Source organism: Gymnogyps californianus, chromosome 27 (genome assembly GCF_018139145.2).
Source record: "Gymnogyps californianus isolate 813 chromosome 27, ASM1813914v2, whole genome shotgun sequence".
NCBI classification, from domain to species: Eukaryota; Metazoa; Chordata; class Aves; order Accipitriformes; family Cathartidae; genus Gymnogyps; species Gymnogyps californianus.
This window is the reverse complement of record NC_059497.1, coordinates 5,294,881-5,317,169: the sequence shown is the minus strand read 5'-3', so window position 1 is coordinate 5,317,169 and position 22,289 is coordinate 5,294,881. Positions and strand designations below refer to the sequence as shown.

Here is a 22,289-nt window from a genome sequence, read left to right as displayed (position 1 = left end):
GCGGACCTGTGGGTGGTTTAACCCGCTTCCCCCCGCCCTCTCCCGATGGCTTCGCCCAGGTACTTGCTGGGCGTGTCCACGTACGTCCGTTCCCCCCCCCCCCCAGCGTGAATGGTCTCTCCCCTTCCCCAGGGCGGTGTTTAACCCCACCCGCCCTCCCCTCTTCAGGGTCCCCCCTGTACCCCGGCCCACGCAGGCACCGCCGCCTCAGCGCCGCTTTCGCGGCCCACTCCATGCCCCTCAGTGCTAGTGGTTTGCTCCACCCTCCCTCCGCCCGGGGCGGGATGGTTTATTCCCTCCTCCCCCCCCCGATGGTCTCTCCCGCCCCACACAGCCCCGCCTCCAGTCCTGGAGACCGCGCCCCTTCACCCTACGTCAGTCCCTCTTCCCACTCGCGATTGGCCGATCCGCAACGCCTTGCCCGAAGCGGCCAATGGCGGCGCTCTCCCCGCCCGGACGCAAGATGGCGCCGCCGGGGGCTGCGGGCGGGCGGCGGTGAGGAGGCCTGCGGGGGGCCGCCGCCTTCTTCCGCGCTCCGCCGCTGCGCCGCGGGGCCGGCCGGCCGGTGGGCTCGCTCGCTCGCTGGCTGGCCGGCCGGGCCCGCCCCTCCCCTCCGCCATGGCGGCCGAGAGCGGCAGGCAGTTCTGGAAGCGGAGCGCCAAGCTGCCGGGCAGGTGAGCGCGGGCCCGGCCCGGCCGGTACCGGCCCCCCCTGCCCCCCCCCGGGGAAGGGGTGCAAGGGCCGCAGCCCCCTTCTTCAGCTGGAGGGCGTTGGGTGGGGGAGCTGGAGCAGCCCCTCTGTTTTGGGAAGGGGCTGTCAGGGGCACCCACTCTGGGTATGGGGCTGGGGGCCCCGGGGTACCCCCCTACAAGGCTGGGGAGATACCAGGGGTGTCCAGCCTGGCCATGGGGCAGGGGAGCTGGCTGGGGGCCCCGGGGTTCCCCCTTGCAATAGGGGGAATGCCAGGGGCACCCCAAGCTGTGGGGCAGGGGAATTTTGCTGGAGGAAGTCCCCCTGTATAAGGGACAAGGATAGCGCCAGGATTGCCCCCTCATCTGTAGGGCAGGCAGTGTGGGGGCTGTGGGGACCCCGTGTGCACCCTCTGCCCCGTGGGAAGCCGGGTGGAGGGGAAGCAGGAGGCCTTGAAGGCCCCCCTGGGGTGGCCTCGGAGCCAGGGCTGTACTGTCCTCCCTTCCACAGACATTGAGAAAACCTCATCCCTTCCCGAAGCCCTTACAGGTGTCGCTGTGGTGGCAGCAACTCTGTCCCAAACATGTGCCCCTGCCAATGCACATGCCCCCCCATTATCCTCTCCTATGCAGGGTGTCATTCCTGGTCCACCTCTACTCAATACAAGGGACTGGAGGGGCTCTCTGTGTGCACCTCCTCTGCTTCAGTTCCTCTGGCTGTGATGTCCCAATTCCTGTCGAGGCACCCGCGCTCACCCAGGGATGGGAGAAACAAGTGAAATGTCTTGGTTCAAGCGGTGTTTAGAAAGAAGAGGCTGGTGGTGATGAAGGAGATGCTCCCTACAAGGCCTTGGGATAAAGGCTCGCATGGGGAGAGGGCACCCACCTCTCTGGGGAGGCTTTCACAAGTGCTGTTCCTGTCTGGTGCTCTTCACGTTTGCTCTCATTTGCCTTATCTGAACCCTGCCCTTCCCCTCCTGGTGTGCGGACGCAGTCTGAAATGCTTAGTTGGCTTTAAATGCTGCTAGGCCAGTTAAATCTCTCTTTCTAACGTGCTTTCACTCCGTTCTTTGTCGCTGCGCCGGCTCCCTCAGGTTAGCGGGACAATCCAGGTCTGTGGCAAGCAAAGGGAAAGCAACGAGCACTACGCGTTCCTCCTCTTCTGCTCAGGGAAGAAGAAAATGCTGTGCTCTCTCTGGGTCATTTTGTCTCCCGATTGCTCCCATCCCTTACCCGGAGGTCACGGCCGTGCTTCCAGCTGGTGGTCTTAGACAGCATCTCTCTCCTGCAGTGGGTGACCTTGAGCTTCGGCTTGGAAAGCTCAAACCAGGTGAACCGGTCTGGGAGGCAGCTGGTCCTGCCTAGACAATACACTCCAACGTCAAGTTTTTGGCAAAGTTCTCCCCTGCTCCTCACTGGCTGCTTGGCAAATATCCTGCTGTCCAGGAGCCTTGTTACCACCTCTAAATACGCTGCGTGCTGGTCCTTTCCAGGGATGGTTACCGACAGGTCTTGGGCAACACAGGCACAAAAGGTGGAGGTGGGACGTGCTGCGTCCATGGTTGCTAGACGTGAAGCTCCCTTTCTTCTTTTTTGTCTGAGCTTTGAGAGATCTTCCCGTACAGATTCTTGGCTCTCTCCTTTCTTAGCCCTGACAAGCTGGCAGAGGGAGGCTTTGTAAAGATTTGGAGACTGTGTTAGCTTCCTTTTCCGTGACACTTTGTGCATTTGGTCACCGAGTTTTATTAGCTTTTAGTTGGTGTTTTTTCCCTGTGGATTTAGGGTGGCAGAACTAGTAAATGTTGTTTCGTGTTTCCAATACTGCCCTGTGGTTTTTGCATTGGGAATTCTTGCCCCAGTAATTTTCGGGGGATGCATTGGCAGGTTGGTCTAGTATGTTATTCTATGTGATGAGTGGTTTATTTCCTGCTCTTTAGAGAGATGGGTAGTCAGGCTCCAGTGAGGGGTATTTAAATGCTGTTTTAAAAGGGAAGAAACAGAATCTGCTAGGAATAAATATGTTCTGTGTCCGAAGTGGCACTGAGGTTTCATGGATGAGCTTTCTGCTGCAGTGTCAATAACCCACACCCTGCGATGATCTCCTCGTGAGTGGTGTAACGCAGATACCACAGCCGTTGTACCAGACACTGTCAGTCACCCGTTGTACCAGACGCTGAACATATGGGTAACAAGAAATGCCTGTCCCAAAGAGCTTAAACTGAGACAGGACAGGAGACTCATCCAGTCCGTTTGGGAGCACAGTGTCAGCTTAGGTCTTGGCTCCTGACTCAGTGGTGTGTTTGCTGAGAGGCAGTGCCTGTCCTGAGCTTTCTGTCCGTGCAAAAGTCAGGTGAAGACAGCTTCAGACAGGGAGTTAAGCTTGGAGACAGCAGATTCACCTAGCCGAGCTGCATCAGGGAAAACCAGACAAGAGTGAGTAAATAAAGTTACTGAGCATCACTTGGTGGTATCGCTCCCCTGCCTCAATTTTCTCAGCTGTAAAAGTAGGATGTGGTAATGCACCTTTGTGTGGAGCTGTAGGATCTGCTGGGAGTCAGCCACAAGGATGTGAGCTAAAGGAGCGGGATCAGACAGCGAGGGTACCACAGACACTACGGCACAAACTTGCCGTCTGGCAGTTGTGCATGTGCTCGTGTATCTTAGAACTCACCTGTTGCACACTTGGGAGCATTTGCACTCCTCCTGTCCAGCCTGTTACACCCTCTGCACGGGTGGATAGGGCAGAGAATCCGCAAAGATGGGACAAACATGGGGCGAACCCACCTCATGCAGCGGTTGGAGCTCACCGGTGCAGGATGGTGGTGTTCAGCCCTGCCTCTGTAGCCTGCTGGAAATGAGACTGTCATCTTCAACCGCTTGTGTGGGAGCACAGGCTGATGGGCTGTGCAATTAGATCAGCTCGGGATGCTTTGTTTGGGACCCTCTGCTGTTGTATCAGCCGTTAGCCAGTGAAGGCATCAGCCGATTGCTTCAGAGCCCCAGGAAAGTGTTTCCTCACCCAGAGCTGGCTGCCACATCCCCTCCCCTATCTCTAACACACATCGTTCGTTTGGCTTGTGAAGTTCAGGCCTTCGCACGTGAATCAAAGTGATCACCCGTCATCTGCTGCTCCCTGCGCGGAGAGGAGCAGCATTGTGACTGCTGTCACAAGACGGTGCGAGCTTGGTGCTGGGTGTTGGGAGAGGCTCTGCCGGCTCCTTTTCTGCAAGGAGCTGCCATGAGTCACTGGGAAGCAGCGCTGATCTGGAGGGGTTGTTTTTCTTACTCCTGATAATCTGCTTGCCATGCCCACCCACAGGGGTGCCTCTGCTTAATAGCTGTCCTGACTCCTAGATGCTAATTAGTCAGCAAACTCTTTCCTAGGCTCAATCGCTGGTGGGTAAACACAGTAAGCCTTTTCAGCGCTTCCAGCCACGAGGGACGGCCGCTGCAGCAGCGAGCCCACCCCTCGCCGGGCTTCACCACCGGGATCTCTCTGTGCTGTGGTTGTTTCCAGCCTCTGCCCTGGATCTCTGCATCTCCCCCCTGCCAGCTGGGCCTGTTGCTGCCGCCTCCTCAGCATCAACTGGTTCCCCGCGCGCTTTCCAGCTGCACCAGGCTGCCATCCCCCTCCTACACGGCTGGGCTCTGCTCGTTTTACTGCCGGGCACCATCTGCAGCTCCTGGAAACCAGGCCGGCTCTGTTGACCCAAGAGGAGCCTGTCCCTTGTGTGCCAGCGCTGAATCGGCCCTTGTCTTTGCCATGGGATGCAGGACCGTGCTGTGTACCAGGGGACGGGGAGGACTTGTTTTCCAGAGATGATTTTTCAGGGTGGGATGGCTGTGAATAGTTACCCAAATGGCAGTAATAACTCAGGATCCCTCTCTCGTGTCCAGAGCCCGTAAAACTAGTGATGAGCACTCGTCTAGTAGCTCCGCTCCGAGGTGATGCTCCCCATGTAGTGCCTGCAGCCCTCGGACTCCCTGTCCCACTGGTCCCACTCCACAGGGAGGGGAGCCGAGGGACTGAGACCTGGTGACTCATTTCAGGCCACATAGGAAGTAGTTGATTAAGCTGGGATTTGGACCTGAGTCAAACCGTGTACCGTACCGGGGGCTGCTTTGCCGTAGCGTTTGCTATGAGCCTGAGAGCCGGCGTGGGGTTCAAACCCTCAAGTGTGTTGCGGAGGAGCCCCAGTGTCACTAACTAGAGTCCTTCCCTGTCCTTCAGGGCTTGGAAGTGTGAATTCCCAAACCTGGAAATCCCTTTGATGGAAAAGAGAATGAACGTCAGTGTATAAGGCAGGGGGACTGAGACACGTGGTCACTCAGAATGAATTGGTGGTGCAGAAAAGAGCAGATCTCAAATCCCAGCTCAGGCTGGAGAGAGCCTAAGAGTTTAAACAAGGCTTCTCTTTGCTGCTGCAAAGAACAAATCTTCAGCTGAATGTGGCGCTTTGGATCTAAGGCTTTGAAGACAGAAGGTTATTGAAGTTGCTTTTGGTCTGTATTCAGCTCCTGACAGCAGGCAAGAAGTGTGACCCCCCTCTAGGCTGAGGAGATTATTCGTGGGTGCTCTGTGGCTTTTTCCATTGTCGTCTTTTTTTTTTTTCTATCCTCTTCCTGCAGCATTCAACCTGTCTACGGAGCACAGCATCCTCCGCTGGATCCCCGGCTCACCAAAAAGTAAGTGTTTATCTTCTGGAGATGCAGGCCACGAGGCTTTGCAGGTTTTTGGCTCAGTTCTGCAGTAGGTGGAGGTCTCCAGCATCCTCTGGCACTGTGACGTTCCAGCGGAGAAGGGCAGCAGTGGCGTGCAGTGCTGTCTTGAGCTCTGCAAAAGCTTGCAGGGAAAACTTATCTCCTGGCACCCTTTATGGCCGGAAATCCATATTGTACCAGCCACATCAAAGGAGACAGGCGTATTTTTTAGCAATGATGTCTGAGCCCTCTGCTCCCCTTCGGAGACAGAAGAATTAAGGGAAGGGGAGGTAAAGCTGCCTGGCAGCTGCGAGGCTGCAGAATCGCAGCACCCTTCCCTGCAGGAAAAGGCAGAGCTGATCTGAACTGCCTCCTTGTCTCTATCTCGTGCTGTGCAGTGGTGAAGGTTCCCCCTTTTCTGTGACGCTTCAGGCGGTGGACTTTGGCTCCCGTAGCTTAAGGGTAAATGCGAAGGCTCCTCCTGTGCCTGAGAAAAGAACCAGGCTGGTCTGTCTGCTGGGAGCCATCGCAGCTGTATCGGGAGTGTCTGTGAGCGCAGCCCGGCTCCGTCTAACCTCTGACATGCCTCTCCCCAGGTCGCAAGACTTTTTTGGGGTGTTAATCTACTAGTTTTCTCTAGGGTGGAGAGAGGCAGAGCTGGAGGAATTGTACGTCTCTCCCCTTTGCCCTTCTGAGCTGGGAAGCCGGGCACCTCTCCAGATGTCTGCTGGCACTGTGGCCTCCCTGCCCTGCCATCATACCAGCTCGGGCTCTGCCTCCCAGCAGCAGGCAGCCCGGAGAGACTTAACACATTCCTTGGGTTTGGGAGGAGGAACAGGGGAACTGGAAAAAGGGACTGGCTGACTGGAGTGAGGACGTAGGGAAGGAAAGAAAATGGACTTGTCTGACAGCATTGCTCTGATACTGTTTCTCTCTGGCTCCCAGCTTCATCAAGGACCGCTCCAAGGCCAACGCACTGCCTATGAAAAGCAAGAAGGCCTCCAGCTTTCACGAGTTTGCCCGCAACACCAGTGATGCCTGGGACATCGGTGATGACGAAGATGAGGACTTCTCTTCCTCCTCTTCTTCTTTGCAAACTCTGAACTCTAAAGTGGCCAAGGCCACGGCAGCCCAGGTTCTGGAGAACCACAGCAAGCTGCGGGCAAAACCCGAGCGGGCCCAGTCCGCTCTCAGCGACATGCCCACCAACTGCAAGGTCATCAAGTCCAGCAGCGAGGCCCAGCTCTCCAGGACATCTGGTAAGAGCCGTCTTCAGGAGCAGCCTCCTGCTCCGGTGCTCTCCTGGTTGACCACGGAACTCAGCCGCTTGCTGTTACTCTCATATTATGGACGAGAGGCTGTGGCACAGCCTGTAAGCTCAACAGAGGCTTTCGCCTCCTTATAGTATCCTGTACTCCAAGGAGCCTTTTCCGGAGGCCTGGCCTTAGCGCTTCAGTGTCCTCTGCTGCTCAATATCCTGCGTACAGGCACGTCTGTCCCACAGGATCCCGTGTTCTGGGTGCTAAGGGATTTTGGAGATCTGTTAAGTTCTTACTCGGGGTTGCTCACTGTCTGCTTCCTTTGTGGCCCAGTGTGCTGCTCTTAGTGAAGGTCTGGATGAGGTCCTGTCGACCCCAGGTCGGTACAGCTTGGGCAGGGAACTGGGCAGCATCAGCCCCTGCTCCCTCTGCCTTGTTGCAGGCAGACGGCTGCCTGTGCTGTGAAGGTAACCCAGCAGGTCCCTGCTGCCAGCAGGTGGCATTGGCAGCCCAGCGCCTCCTCTCTCTGCACTAGCAATTAGCTTGATCACTATTTAGATCAGAGACGAGCAGGGCGACAGATCTGAAGGTCAGTTCTTCTGGGATTCCCACAGCTCCTTCTGCCTCATCTCCTGTGTCCTGCCCATGGCTTCCTGTGCGAAGAGGGGAGTCTGATCCACTGGCAGCCAGGTGTCCGGATGCAGGAGGAAGGGAAAGAGAAATGAGGGGGAAATGACGGAAGAGCCACAACAGATGCCTGTGAACCAGCTGATCCATCGGAGTGGGCCAGTGATGCTCTGTTCGCTGGGTCTGGGGAAGAGAGGGATGAAATCTGCAGTGGCAGGTCTCTGACAGTGGCCAGAGGAGCGAGGTAGGGTTGGAGAGGCGCAATCTCCTTCCCCACCTCACTGCAGCATCTGCTCCTTGCAGAGGAGGCCTGTGTGCGGACCCCCCTTCAGAAGCAGCAGTCCCTTCCCCTTCGGCCCGTCATTCCGCTTGTCGCCCGAATCTCTGACCAAAATGCTTCGGGTGCTCCCCCCATGACGGTGAGGGAGAAAACCCGCCTGGAGAAGTTTCGGCAGCTCCTTTCCAGCCACAACACGGACCTGGGTGAGTGTGGCAAAATGGGGGTGCCTGCGGGTGGGAGGGGGAAGGCAGAGGGGGCCTGCTGCCTGCTTCAGGTTGTAATCGGGTCTGCTCCAGGGTGGAAAAAAATGACTACCTGCAGTTGCACCAAGTGCGATGGTTGCACGAACTGCTCTGTTGGCAGATGGTGGTGTCCTCCACCAGCTCCCTGTCTGTTCCCAGTCTTTCTCCATCTCGCAAATGATGGTTGCGATCACTGGAGGTTGTTGGGCTCTGCATGAGAACTGAGGTTCCGGCACATTGGAACCAGTTCTGTGCCCAGGCTGAGCTGAAAACATCTCTGCTCCCCTTGCCGCAGACCCACATTCCCAGTCATTGCTAATGTGGAGCCTTCCTGGAGGCTCAGTGTCTCCAGAGCCTTTGAGCCTAAGAGCTCAGTGTCTCCAGGAGCTTTCCTCTCCTTCTAGGTGTAGTGGTGCCTGGACGTGCCTAGGATCTAATCCATTGCCACCACTGTCCGTTTGCAGATGAGCTGAGGAAATGCAGCTGGCCTGGTGTGCCCAGAGAGGTCCGGCCCGTGACGTGGCGTCTCCTCTCAGTGAGTACTTGGAGCTGTGACGCAGGAGTTTGGGGGGAATGTGCCGAGCCAAGGACATGCACTCCTAGACCTTCGTGTGTCCCATAACCAGGTTTGCTCGTGTTGTATCTGTGCCCAGCCTACAGGTGAGCTGTAGGTTTTCTTTTTTTTTGGCTTGGGAAGTGTAATTGCTACATCCTCTTTGAGCACAAAGCCGAGACTGGTGCTGGGAATGGTGTGGGTTGCTCTTTTTTTGGGAAACTGAATCCCCTGAAGTTGCGTTGCCCCAAGATCAGAAAAGGCATCGGAGGCTGGGGAGGCCAAACCCCATGAAAGCTCTTTCTCCAGCTCCCGAGTCTCCGTGCCTGATGCCTCCAGATGCACAAGCTGCCTGGCAGGATTTCAGAGGACGGTTTGCGGTGAGGGCAGAGGATCTGCCCTGACACGAGTTTTCCTGCCGCAGGGTTATCTCCCCGCAAACATGGAGCGGCGAAAGCTGACTTTGCAGCGTAAGCGGGAGGAATACTTTGGCTTCATCCAGCAGTATTACGATTCCCGGAATGAGGAACACCATCAAGACACCTACCGACAGGTACGAGCCCTCTGCCTGTTGCCTCGCTTTCTGCCTTGGTATATGCCTTTCCTCCCTCTTGCAGTTGGGGTCATGCTAGGACTTCCTTTAGCTATCACTGTTAGGAGTCTTCTCTTTGGGGACAGGGCACCATGTTTCTGTCCGTCTTCTTATGGGTAGTAGTTCAAGCCTTCCCTAAATTGATCTAGTGACTAGATTTCAGACTCCAGCTCTTTCCGAGCTCTGGCCGCCTGCCCACACCCGAGCAGAGGAGACGGGAGATAAAGCTGTAGATGATTTTCTCAGTGCAGCTGTCCTCTGTAGCCCTCGCTGTGCTTGTCAGCAAGCGCAGATCTCGCTTGCGGGGACACCGAGGGGTGGATTCCCCTCTGCTAGCCTGTGATGAGTTATTGTGCCCCTGGAAAGCATGGCTTGTGTGTGTAACCCACCCTCTCTTCCAGATCCACATCGACATTCCAAGGACCAACCCACTCATCCCCCTCTTCCAGCAGCCGCTCGTCCAGGAGGTAAGGGGGAGTGAAGCTCCTGCCCCACGTTTGCTGTGGGGCACGTGTGTGGAGTTAGACCAGCACTGCCACTAGTGAGTTAGCTTTGCGGGGAAACTGTCCTGGCTGACAGCTCCTGATGAAAATACCTGCTGAAACCGTTTGGTCTTGTCCCATATTTCTGAAAGACATCAGACTTGGAGCTCAGGGGTTATGAGATCAGCTCTTTTGTGGCAAGATGTAGCCAGGAGTTGGTAAAAGACCTGAAGCTTTTGTTTTGAGAGAAATTCAAGGCATTTGAACCAGAACAGGAGATCAGTTCTGTTTTGCTACGAAACCTCTTTTGTGTGAAGCAGTATGTGAGAAACCGCAGCAGCGATGGGTTTGAGAGGTGGCCGGGAGGTGTGGGCGTCTGTCCTTTTTGGAAACAAGCTCAGCGTGTGTATGTGGTATGTCAGAGCATGGTGTCCTGGGGCTGGGGCAGTCTGGAAATAACACACTGGTTGTTGGGGGGAGGCTGCTCTGTTGGGAACTATCCCGATCTGTGATGTTTTGCTGGGAGTGCTGTGCTGACAACAGATAACGGCCTTAGCTTTCCACGTGATGTTCAGCAAGGCGTGCTGCTCTGCTAATAGGCAGCCCTGTCCTATGGGTGGAAGGGTCTTAAGCCACCTGCATCTTGAAAAGTTGGGTCTGCATTTCTTCAAGCGGAGGCTTTGAGGAGGAGCCTGGGCTGCCTTGTTCTGGGAAGTGTGGGCTGGCCTGTGTGTGGGATCTGTGGATCATACCGGAGTCTCTCCTAGGACTTGCATGCTTCTTATCTTACCTGTATTGCTGCAGAAAAGCCTGTCAGCGCATGATCTCCGCTCCCTGAGCTTAGCAGTTATGCTTTTCTGCCTTTCCTTTGTGCACGGCTAATGCAGGTACCTGCTTTCCCTCATTCTTCCCTAGATCTTTGAAAGAATCCTGTTTATCTGGGCCATTCGACACCCAGCCAGCGGCTATGTACAGGGAATCAATGACCTGGTCACTCCGTTCTTTGTTGTGTTCCTCTCTGAGTATGTTGGTAAGTGACATTTGCTGTTTGAAGCACGGTGCTGCCTCTTGACCACGGTGTTTGAAATGGTGTGAAGTGCTGGCATCAGAAAAGCTCGCCTTGCTGGAGGGGATGATGTGTTCTTCCTTCAGTGCCTGTGCCAGGCTGGAGATGCATCTTGACCTCTTTCTTTGTCTTTGCTGCCTGGTTGGGTTGACTTCAGTTTCATAACCTTGCTGAGCTCCGGCGGAAGTTGAAGTGCTAAGGGTGGATTTGCATTTGAATGTACTTAACATCCTTACAGCTTGGAGGAGAATGGGGTCTTTTAGGTGCTGAGGGAGTTTAGGCAAAGCCCTGATACACAGAGCTGGGGGAGGGGAGGGTCTTGCCCTCAAAGCTTGGGCTTGGAGCTAGTTCTTCCTCTAGGAGGAATGAGTGAAGTATAAAGAGACCCTGCTGAGAATGTAAAATAAACTATTTAAATAAAGATTCCTGTCGAGGGCTGCTAGTACAGGTGTGTTTCTCAAGCTGAGAGTTTCAGAAAGCAAATTGACTTCTCCCTGCTGCTTTTGGCTTTCTTGTCAGCCAGTTGCTTTTAGCTGGAGATCAAGTCATTTCCACCCATAGCATTTTTATTCTTTCTCCAGCTCTAGCTGTGTTTCGGGGTTGACATTAATGCTGGGATGCTGTAATCCCTATGCCTAAAGGCTCTTAGTTTTCACTGTAAATAGAAGGAAAAAGGAATTTGTAAGACTGTATTAGTGACAGAGAAATCCTGTTGAACAAATATTTTTAAGGTCTGATCCAAAGCTTGTTGAAGTCAGTGGAAGCCTTCCACTGTCTAGCTAAGGCTTTGTAAACTAGTGCTGATCCGTCTCTTCTGAGGATGTTGCAAAGAGGTAAGCCACCTTGGTTTCCACTGTGGTAGCTGGTGTGGTCAGGATTGATCCCTAGAAGTGCTGTTGCTCCTTACAGCCTGAAGGAGAAGGCACAGAATGTGGCTCTGCTACCAGCTGGAGTGAATTCCCTTTCCTGGGAGGTCAAGAGCCTGTCGGGTCGGGTCTGAGCACGTTCCCTTTGCGTGGCTTCTCCTGTGCCTTATTGCTTGAGCGACATTGATGCCACTTAGTCTTGGCGGAGGCTGGTTGCTCAGGATTGATTTATTGGGTTAGAAGCAGAGCTGTGCACAGTAAGTTATCTATGCAAGAAGGGAGCTGGTCTGAAGCATCAGAGCTGCCTGTGGGTACCTGGTGTGACTTCTTGCGGTCCTGTACCGTGTTGGGGCTCAACTCTCTCTGCATGTGGCTGCAGAGTTCCTGCCACATCAGACCTGTCCATCTCTTGCTGGGGTTGTACTTCTCGCCATCTTCCAGGGCTGTTTTCACCCCTGACCGAAGCTTCCTCTCTGAATATGGCCTTCCTGTTTCCAGCTATCTCAGAAACTTGTGTTGGAGGAAAAAACCCCTCTGCATGAGACCCGTTGAGTTGAATTTGGCCAAGCAACATCACGCATCCCCTTCTGTCCCCAGAGCCCGTGATTCAAAGCCAGCCCTTAGGTCACAAGCTGTCTTGGTGGCTACGTGCTCCCTGGTCTGGCTGTGTAGCAGTCAGAGTTTAAGGACAAGATCCGTAATTGCCTTGAGTGTACGTGGGGAAGAACTGGCAGTGCTCGGTGTCGCGTAACCCCTTTTGCAACAGGATTTAAGTCGCTGGTTTGGAGCATTGGCTCTTCTCTACAGCTGCCCTTGCTGACAGGCCCCTGAAGAGCTGGTGCAGGGCAGGGCAGGTCTGGAAGCTCTCCATGTTGGATCGCTAATTCTCAGGATCCCTGGATCAGCCAAGTATGCGCTGCACCTGAGTCCTTGCAGCAGAAGAGCCAAAAGAGGCCTTGTATAGTTTGGTAATCCTTGCACAGCACGTGCCGAGGGACAGCTCACCTTTCTGTGGGGAATCTCTTGTTCAAAGGAAATTCTGAATGTATTCTTCAAGCTGTATCCCCCTTGGGAAAGGGGACAATCTGTGTGGCTCAGGCAGCCCCTGCCCACAGAGCCACTGAGGGCTTATACACCTCTGTGTCATCTGAGGGTACTTCCACATTCAAAGGTGTGTGTACAACTGGCCTGGAGAAGTTTCCCTCGCCTTTCCTTGAAAGCTGGCTCTGGGAGGTTGGCACCGGCACTGGCTCCATCCTCAAACCTCTTGGGTTTGCTGCCCCTACTCTCCTGTCAGAGCGGGTGTTTTGTTGACTGCAAGATGCTAGAAGGGACCCGCTGTGCTGCCAGCTGGCTCCTCTGCTTCGCTGCCCACCGTCTTCCCTGGGATCTTTGGGTTTGAGCTTTTGGAGGGCTGTCTCCCGCAGCAGCCGACTCGGCAGGACCGTCGCAGCTCTCCGGGGGCCGTGGTGTGCGTGTGTGAGTCAGAGCTGACAGGCGGAGGTGGGAGTTCACAAGCTGTTGACTTTGCTTAGCTGTTCAGCACAAGGCCCGGCTGACACCCTGGTCTTCTACTGTTCAGTCTGGTGGCTTCTCATAAAGCAGTCTCACCTTCCATAATGGGCTGGTCCCCATCTCCAAGTTCGTTGTAGACTTCTAACCCCGCATCCCATGCTTTGGGCAGGCATTGCATTTGCAGACAACAAATCAGCTTTTCTACAGATCAATTAAAATCTCTCCTTGGTGCTCATCAGCTGATTAATGTGTCTGGTTGATAGTGTCTCCATTATATATCAGTTACTAGACCAAGGCCTAAAACATCTTTCAGAGGGCTTGTCTCGCTTCCCACCAAGGACTAGAAGGTGTCCATGGGGAAAAGGTGGGTGGTTTGGGTAGGGTTTGGTCTGTAGCTTATCAAGCACATTCAGGGAATAATTTGGCAGCTTCCTTTCATTGAAGTGGACACGAGCAACAAACCAACAGTCAGCAGTAACCCAGCAAACTCCCAGGCCCTTGTGTGCAGAGGGATTAAACACAGCTTGCACGGGATAGTAGTTAGAGCAGTTTGGCTGGCCGTACTGCTGTGTCTTTGACTTGACGCCTTTCCATCGTCACTGTAGAAGGTGTGGGGAGGAAGGGTGTATGCCTCTCCGGGTCCTGAAGGATGTAAATAGACCAGTGAGTGAAAAACATTCGCAGGAAGCTATTTCTTCTAGCTGCCCTGGGATGCTTTGGGAGCTGGATGACCCCGTTATTAACCTGCATCTCCCTAGCCTGACTGAAAGGGTCCCGTTGATATTGCTTCCCTCTTCTTTCTGAGCAATGCCTTGATTCCAGTGTGTGTGCCCCTTTGACCAGCTTCAGAAAATACCAACTAGGCTGAAGCAGGGAGAAGCAGCTCTTCCCCAGAGCTTCCAGTCCCCACGTCTGAACTCCCCTGCCCCCTTCTCCAGTGCCAGTTGGGACCAGTTGCTTTTCCCGTACTTGCACCCAGGCTGGATGCAAACCTCCTGTTCCTTCCAGGTGCTGGGCAGACTGCTGTGAGCCCTTGGCAGATGGGATAGATTTAACTGCTGTGTTTTCTCCAGCGTGGCAAGCTGGCTCACCTTCTCCTGTGATGCTCTACCTGCCTCCTGCACGAACACAGCTGCCTCGGCTACTTGGCGGCAAGCATGGGCGCTTTGGGCCCCTGCCATTGCCTGCTCCATAGCTGGAGCTGTTCCTCCTCCTGGCCGATCGATGGCTTCTGCCGCAGATTGCTGAGCACTGCTTGTTTTCAGCTGGTGCTGCCGTGAGGAAGAGCTCGAGGGAGGTGTCGAGGCTGCAGGAGCAGCTGAGCCTGCTGTTGCTGTCCTCCGGATGGGGTTGGGCGCAGGCTGCCGGTGCTGCTGGGGAGGCAGAGCTTGAGCGGTGAGGATGGAGAGAGGCAGTCTGGCATCTGAGGAATTGAGGCAGGGATGACACCTCGGCACCTGCCGGAGGAAACCATATGCCCCTTTTTCCAGGTGATCAGAGAAGGCCCAGCGAGTACAGGGATGCTGAGCTGTTAGTCCTGCTGAAACTGCCTCCCAGCTCAGGTCCCACAGCCCCTCCTGCTGCACTGAGTCACTCCCAGCTCTCATGGCTTGTGTTTGCATTGAAAATGGCAGTGACAGAGCTCAGAAATGAGTTCAGCATCCCCAGGTAGTGTCAGTGCTGGCCCCTGCACCCTCTCCCAGTGCTCTCTGCCCATCTCAACGTATGACACCACTTCCATCCCCCGTTCAAGGCCTTACGTAAGGGATTGTCCCGGCTTTGGGACCTGTTTGGCATTTCACCAAGTCTGTAGAGTGGAGCATTGCCATGGAAAGTATCGATCTTGCTCGCTCCTAACTGGCTTTGTTACTAAATCCTAATCATGGTTAAATTAAGACTCTGTTTCCCTGTAAGCAGGAGCAGAAGTGGAGCTTGGATGAAGGGAAGGGGAGCCTTGTACCTGGCTGCGACTTGTACCTAGTCACGCTGCGACTGACCCAGCTTGTTCTGAACTGTGGTTTTGCCCCGGACCTGTCACTCCCTGCATGCGGGGCAGACTTGCCCATTACTGTGCAGAGCTGAGACTGGGTTTAACTGTTCTCCAGGCGTCTAGTCCTGCACTGAGCCCCAGCTGCCAGAATATGAGGAGTCATTAAAGGTCCCCTACAGAAAGCAGGGATGTGGGAGGCTGGAGCCCTGGCTCCTCTGATCTCCTCCAAGCTATGCCCTGCTTGGCATGTGAGGCAGGGGTTCAAGTGGGACTGTGATGCCCCTTCTCCTGTGTCAGCCCTGAGCCCTGTTGAAATGTCACTCACAGGAACTTTGCTTTCCCCAAGCCCCAGCTGCCCTTGGGCACCCTGTGACACTGGCAGCGGTGTCCCGGCTGCCTCTGGCCCAGCCGCGGGCGGCTGTCACCGTGCTGCTGGCTCCTTTTCAGTCCCTGTCGGAGCCATATGTTGAGTATCTCGCTCCTTTCCACGGGGCCTCTTTAATGATGCCGCTGAGCAGATGTTTGTGCTGAGCCACACACTCCAGAGACCTGGGGTTTTTTTTTTTTCAAAGCTTCTTGCAATGTGTGTTGGCTCACGCTGGGGATCTCCTACCACTGTTTTGCTTTGACACTGGGGTGCTGGCAGGGTTGCTCCTCTTGTCCCCATACCGGTGCAAGCAGCAGGGTGTTCCCCATCACCTGGGCAGGTCACCACATCCCCTTCTCCATCTCGGTCCTCATGCCTGGAGCTGCATGGGGAGGTCTTCTGCACAAGGCTCATTTCTGCATGGCTGAGCCTGCCTCTCCCACCAGTCCTGGCCGTACGCATGTGGCCCTGTCCCACTCCTTTGCCTGCCCATCCTCCTTCCTCTGTGGGGGAAGTTATCTAGGGAAGCAGATGGGTATTAAGCAGATTTTGCCTGCCTTTCTCATTACCTGGAACACTTGAGAGTGGCTGTGGAGAAGCCAGCAGAAGAGTGATAGTTTTGGATGATGACCTGCAGCTGGAAAACAGCTTTGCTGCTCTTTCTGTAGTACAAGATTGCCAAATTAATGCAGAGTTAAGCCCTTGCTTGTCCCTAAAGCTCAGGGTGACAGTTTGCTCTGGAGCTGAGCTCTGCCCCAGAGGAGGGGCAGAGGTGGGAGCAGCGTTGGAGTTGCTGGCTCTGCACTTCCCATCCTCCTGCGGGCAGGATCTGCTAGCGTCGGTTTTCACAGCGCTGCCAGCCTGCGACAGCTGCCCTGCGGTGTGTCGGAGCCAAGAGAGTGGCCCAGCTTCAGCCCCGAGACCCGTCCTCTACCTCTTGCTGCTTTACAAGCAAGATCAAAGATGCTTGTTTGGATTTCCGAGCCTCTGGGTTTGGAAATGGGCCAGTTTAGCCCTGGCATCTGTTGATCCGATTTAGCAGCATGACGGCTCCCTCCGAGGCCTCCGTCAGCAGCGTGATGGGCACTCTCCTCCCGAGCAGGAAGGGAGGGAGCTGCCTGGTCGGCCGAGCCGGGAGGGCCAGACCTGTGTCTCCTGACTGTCTCCTCCCTGGTTTCCACTGCCTCCCCATACCTGTTGCCCTCTACAGCCTCCAGGTTAAGGTGAGCCTGGCCCGGAGCAGGTGATCTCTGCTCCAAACTCAGCCAGCATCACCGCCGTCCCACCCTCGAGGCATCCGATCGCTCCCTTGCCCTTCCTGGGGGTTCATAAGCCCACTTAAAAGCAAGGGCAGCCTTTTGCACTCTGTGGGTACCCTTTGGGGACAGAGCTGCCACTAACCCTTGTGCTCTCAGACCCCCCAGTTCACTGGGTTTGAAAAACAAGCTTGCACAAATCTCTGCTTCCCCCGCAGCAAGGCTCTTCTGTGCATGGGGCTGCTTCTGTTTGCTGGAGCTCTCCTGTCAGCCGGGCTCGAGGAGAAGAAGCTCTGTGAAGCTGAGCCATCTCTCTGCCGTGTGGCCCCGCTGTCAGGCCTCGTGCTGGGTTTAACTCAGGGCCTTTTTGCTCTCCAGGAAGATGTTTGCACGCTTTCGGGTCCTTGCAACTGTGCCCGAGAGTCCTGCTCTCCTGTAGAGGTTTCTGAGGCTTTGGCAGTTCTTCCTCACGGGTCCTCAGAGTTGGCAGCCACTTTTTGGGTGCCTCTGTTGTGATTCAGTTCTGGGCTGGCCCTGATGAATCCTCTCTTTACCAAGCAGGGAGTGGGAACTCAGCTCCCTTGTGCTACCCCAGGTCAAGGGCAGCATTTGCTTCCCTGGTTTCTGGTTGCAGTGATGGATTCACCTCTTCCCCGTTCTCCCTGTGGTGCCACCAGCTGACAGAGACCTGCTGTCACCCAGGGCGGGATGCGCTCCAGCAAGAGGGGTCCCATATGCCGGGAGCTTTGTCTGTGCACAGCCCTCGCCCCAGAGGGATGACAACAGCGGCAGCGCCGTGGGATCCCTCCCGCGGTCCCCTGGGGAGCTGGGCTGGGTTCAGATCATGGCCGCTGAGTCTTTTGGGGTCCTTCAGCCCTTCGCCTGGGTTGGAGAAGTAGGTCGGTGCGTGGGTGCTGTGCTCTGTGCCAGGCAGGCCACTCAGGTCATGCAGGGAGCCTTGTGGTGCCTCTTGCCCTGCCTTGGCTTGATAAAGCCCCTGGATGTGTCCTGTGAGCCTCCTGGTGTCCCCCGTCCTCCTGATGCTCTTCCCTCTCTGTTTTGCAGAAGAGGACGTGGAGAACTTTGACGTGACGAACCTGTCGCAGGATGTTTTACGGAGCATCGAAGCCGATAGCTTCTGGTGCATGAGCAAGCTGCTGGACGGGATACAGGTGAGCCTCTTCTGGTGCCGCGGCGGTTTCTCTCCTTGCTGGGGTAGCAGCACAGTTGTCTCCTCTCTGTGTCTGGGTGAGTGCTCCGCATGTCCCAGCATTAGGGAGATTTTGCTACTTCACTGAGCAAAACCCATGGGTAAAATCCTGGGGAGATAAGATCCTGCAGCTGGCCAACTGGTCCTGTCCAGACTAGGGACTTCACAGCAGGCAGAGGTCCTGGTGCTCAAGAGGCACGTCTCCTTGGCTCGTGATGATCTTGGCTCCCTGTGGAGCTGGGGATCTGGTTTTGGTCATTTCTAGCTGTTGTTAGAGCCACTGCTTCTGACTCATGGCCTCTCTCCACAGGATAACTACACCTTTGCACAGCCGGGGATCCAGAAGAAAGTCAAAGCCCTGGAGGAGCTAGTCAGCCGGATCGATGGTAGGTGACAAGGGGATCTGAGCAGGTCACAACAGCGGGAGGCCTCCTTTGCAAGCAGCACCCTCAGTACAGGGGTAGATGCTTACCTACAACACATATGGAAGCAGGGCAGGGTAGGGTCAGCCAGAAACCTCCTGGGAATGAGGTTTTGCTGGCCAGGTAGTACAAGGTGAGGAGTGGAGGCACTGGGGAGATGAGGTCTCAGCCTGAAAGTGCGCGAAAGCCGGTGTGTTGGGGGCAGTGCCGTGTGCGGGAGCTGGGGCACCGTGGTTCCCAGGTATGTAAGTGAAATGTGCTGTTTCAGAGCAGGTACATAATCACTTTAGGAAGTACGAGGTCGAATACCTGCAGTTTGCCTTTCGCTGGATGAACAATCTGCTTATGAGGGAGCTGCCTCTTCGCTGCACCATCCGCCTCTGGGATACCTACCAGGTACGCAGGCTCCCACTGCCTTCCCTGCTTGGCTGATCACTGTGGGGCCAGTTCCCTGTAGATGGGGGGATGGAGATCTTCCGGCAGCACCGTGTAGCTGGGGAGATGAGGGAAGCAAAGCAGTGTGGCCCTGGGACATTTGTAGCCAGTTGGGTGATGGGTGGCCCAGTAGGACGATGGGTGGCCCAGTAGGACATCTGTGTCCAGGGAAGTCGTGCTCCAGCTGAGCTGCAGGACCTGACCCAGAGTTTTGCTGTCCGCAGTCGGAGCCAGAAGGATTCTCACATTTCCATCTGTACGTCTGCGCCGCCTTCTTGATCAAGTGGCGGAAGGAGATCCTAGATGAGGAAGACTTCCAAGTAAGTCCCTGGGGCTGGGGGTAATTCCCTGGGGGTAGAGGGGAGGGAATTGCTCTGGTTGGGAGCCCAGCATGGACACAGTCAACTGTCGTCTCAAAGCTGGCTCCAAGATCATCCAGTCTCAGGATCTTTGCCTAAAAGTAACTTCTGAGCCTCTACTTGGGACAGAGAACTGAGCTGTTGGAGGGTTCAAACATCAAATACCAGCTCTTCCCTGGGCTCGAGCTTTGATGATGGTAAGTCCCGTCGTGTTTGCCGTCTGGTGTCCAGCTGTAACACTATGGTAGCACCCGTTATCTCAAGGGGTTTGGGGACATCTGAGGTGCTTCACTGATTCGGATCTGGACACGAGCACATCTTAATGCTGTCGCTGAGCCTTTCAGACCTGCGAGTGTGGTGAGCGACAGTTATTGAGTGCTGTTGCCTCCGGTCGTGCCGGCCCCGAGCCTGCTCTGGAGCCTTCAACCCCCCCAAACTAAGCACCTTCCCCTCTTTCAGGGCCTTCTCATGTTGTTACAAAACCTGCCCACGATACACTGGGGTAACGAAGAAATTGGACTCCTGCTCGCTGAAGCCTACAGACTCAAGTACATGTTTGCAGATGCCCCCAATCATTACCGCCGATAGGTGCCAGGACTCGACTCCCTCCTCTCCCCCATGCCCACCTCCTCGTCCTGGCCCGATCTGATCACTGTGGCATTTTTGTCGTCCCAAGTCCTCGGACACTCCGGCCGGGAGCTGCTCCTCGCTGTACAAAGCTCACATCGACTCTTGTCTTAACTCTTAACGTGTGCCTGTCTGCCACTCCATGCGCCTGGATGTGCCACTCCAACAACCGTCAGTATTTCACGCCGTGCCGGTGGCTCGAGTCAGGGAGAGAGGCTTGAAGGGGCTGCGGGAGGACGTGGGGGGGCAGCTTTACAGATAAACTGAGCCGAGGACGAAGCCCTCCTCTCCTCTCCACTCCCTGCCCTGGGCTTGTCCGGCTGGGACCACCTTGGCTTTGCTGCCTCGTGCCACCACGTGCGCTGCCCCGGCTGCTCCCTTCTCTCTTCTGACGCCGTTCGCTCCAACTCCCAGATGAAAATGCCTTATCAGAGACCCGCCTGGCCGGAAAATCCTTCCCCCCCCGAGGGCGGCAGGGCAAGAAGTTTCTCTCAGGGCCTAGCTTCGCTCCGAGGGTCCGGAGACCCCAAGCACTTTTGTGGGTTCACGAGAGAGCCCCTCGCGCCTGCCCTCTCTCCTTCTCTCCATCCTCTTCGCCTCCCTCTCCCCCAGGGCAGCGAGGTGGGCACGGCGGGCTGGGGGGATTCTACCCGTGGTTCGAACGATGCGTGCCAGCTTGACGGGACTTTTGGTGACTGATGTGCTGTCGGTACAGCCCCCTCCGGCGCGGGGGGGAGGCGCGGGGGGGGGGGCTGGTAGGGGAGCAGCATCTCCCGAAACTCCCTTGCAAAGCCCCCGCTCCTCCGAGGCGTTCTGTGTATATTGTGTTCTTGTGTATATGGGTCAAAGATGTACAATATACGTCTTCTGTTTGTAGCAGATAATGATTTTATATTTATAACGTGCACCCCTTGTTCTCCCCATCCTCTCCACCCTGGGAAGGATGCCTGGGTACGGCGGCGTAGGGCTTTGGACCCCTCCGGAGGTGGGGGGCATTTCGGAGCCGCAGGTATTTCTGCCCCGACATGTTTTTGCAGTGTTGGATCTGCCAGGAAGAGGAGCGATAGGAATATGTATCTCAAGGCTTCCCCTACAAAGAGGATTTGGGCATTTAAAGGAGATGGGAGCTCCCAGCGAGGAGCAGGGGAGAGCCATGTCAAGGAAACAGGGTATCCGGGCTCGTCGGCTGCTGGCACGTGTCCATCCGAGCGCTGCAGGGCAGAGCCGTGCCGGTGCCGCCGGTGGGACTTTCCGGGGAGGAATGATCCTGGATCCAGCACTGGCTGCCCCCAGCGCTCCCGGCCGTGCAGACACGTCCTCCCAGGTCTTCTCCCGTGGGACCGGCAAGGACTGGGCTGGCCTCGCCGCTGTCTGCTTTTAAATCAAACCAATCGTGAATGTTTTCTTTTCTTCCCGCGGGCAGGCGCCGTCCCGGTTGTGCCAAGGGCTGGATGCAGGAGGGCATGGGGGGGACGGATCCGGGCCACCCCAAGTTTCTCCCAGCACTCCCGTGGGATGATGTGGGCTCTCTCGGCAGGGCGCGGAGGTTCCTGGTCCCTCCGCTTTCCATTGCTGTTCCCGGTGGGAAAAGGCAGCGGGCTGCGAGGCCGGGGCCAAGCATGTGAAAGGCAGAGCCTTGTTGCCAATAAAACTCCAAACAGTGTCTCAAGAAATGGCTTTCCTAACCTGGAGTTGTTTTTCTCAGGCATTCAGACTTTTACTTTATTTTTGTGCGTGCCTTTTGTTGTCTTCTCCGAGAGACAGGCCTGGTGGTCCTTAGTTTAACATGACGAATTAAAAAAAAACCAAAAAAAAAGAAAAAAAGCAACAAACCCCAAAACTAACAACTGAACTGTGTGGTCTGGCAAGTGTTTGCGGTGGGGTTGGGGGCAGTGAGTCCTTGTTTGGCCTCATGAGGGGCTTCGGGCCCATCACCTACCCCCCCTTGTGCCTCAGTTTCCCCACCCGTAAAATGAGGGGGAGGTTCTCCTCTTGGTGTCTTGCTGGGGGACTCGGTGGTGGTGTCTGAGTTTGCTGTCGGTCAGAGCAGCTTTTGGGAGGACAAACCTCCCTCCGTGCTGCTGAGGACAAACCTTTAACCCACCCCCCAGCCGCTTTCTATCCCCTATTAATTACTTTTTAAAGTTCAATGAAGTGGAACAAATATAATTACTTGTGGGCGAGTGTAATTACCTGCGTTTGTTGCCCAGGCTTTGTTAGAATTGATTGCGAAGGGCCGGCTCTCCAGCTCCTTCCCCTGGCTCCCAGCGGGGCCCCGCAGCCCCTGTCCCCATCCAGGGTTTGTGTCCCATCACAGCCGTGTCCCCAGCACCGAGTCGGCCCCCGGACGCCTCTCCTGGGCTCTGCTCCCTGCACCCCCTGCTTTGCAGAGAGGTTAACCCGGGGAGCCTTGAGTGTGGGGCAGGAGAGCCCATCGGGGGGGTTTCTGGCCTCAAGGCTGGCAGGAGCTGGTCCGGGTTTCGGACTGCCTTCCCTGAGCGGGCCGGATCCTGCTGCAGGCTCAGCACCCTTTTCAGAGTGAGTGCTCTGTTGTCCTTTGGAAACTGAGGCTGTTACAGCCGGGGGGTGACCGTACCCCCGATCCCCAAGGTGCCGAGCATCCCTGTCCCAGGGCAACCCAGAATGAGGCCCCATCCCATCGGAGCGGGATTTCTTCTCCCAGCCTGGAAACATCAGCGTGGTTCCGGATTAAAAGGTGGGGGTCCCTGCGGGGAAGGGAGCGGGGGGTCC

At 55.8% G+C, this 22,289-nt stretch overlaps 1 protein-coding gene across 3 annotated transcripts; it reads left to right on the top strand.

Annotated features, from left to right (window-relative positions):
* Window positions 1-605: 605 nt before the first annotated feature.
* Window positions 606-20,280, top strand: TBC1D22B (TBC1 domain family member 22B). Of its 3 annotated transcripts, XM_050911418.1 has the most exons (14): window positions 606-674; window positions 5,319-5,375; window positions 6,336-6,649; window positions 7,580-7,759; window positions 8,263-8,333; window positions 8,776-8,904; window positions 9,345-9,410; window positions 10,341-10,455; window positions 17,551-17,657; window positions 18,006-18,081; window positions 18,386-18,513; window positions 18,777-18,872; window positions 19,041-19,108; window positions 19,371-19,422. In XM_050911418.1, the coding sequence occupies exons 1-13, from the start codon at window positions 619-621 to the stop codon at window positions 19,101-19,103; spliced, it is 1,458 nt and encodes a 485-aa protein (XP_050767375.1). In that variant the 5' UTR covers window positions 606-618; the 3' UTR covers window positions 19,104-19,108; window positions 19,371-19,422. The 3 variants fall into 3 exon arrangements, with proteins under 3 accessions (XP_050767375.1, XP_050767374.1, XP_050767376.1); XM_050911417.1 differs by lacking the exon at window positions 19,041-19,108 and having other exon boundaries at window positions 19,371-20,280; XM_050911419.1 differs by lacking the exons at window positions 19,041-19,108; window positions 19,371-19,422 and adding an exon at window positions 18,972-19,036.
* The last annotated feature ends 2,009 nt before the right edge of the window (window positions 20,281-22,289 follow it).

Coding starts and splice junctions, on each gene's coding strand:
- TBC1D22B (XM_050911417.1), top strand. CDS start 619: ATGGCGGCCGAGAGCGGCAGGCAGTTCTGGAAGCGGAGCGCCAAGCTG. Junction 7,760..8,262: donor CAGCCACAACACGGACCTGG/GTGAGTGTGGCA, acceptor GTCCGTTTGCAG/ATGAGCTGAGGAAATGCAGC. Junction 9,411..10,340: donor AGCAGCCGCTCGTCCAGGAG/GTAAGGGGGAGT, acceptor ATTCTTCCCTAG/ATCTTTGAAAGAATCCTGTT.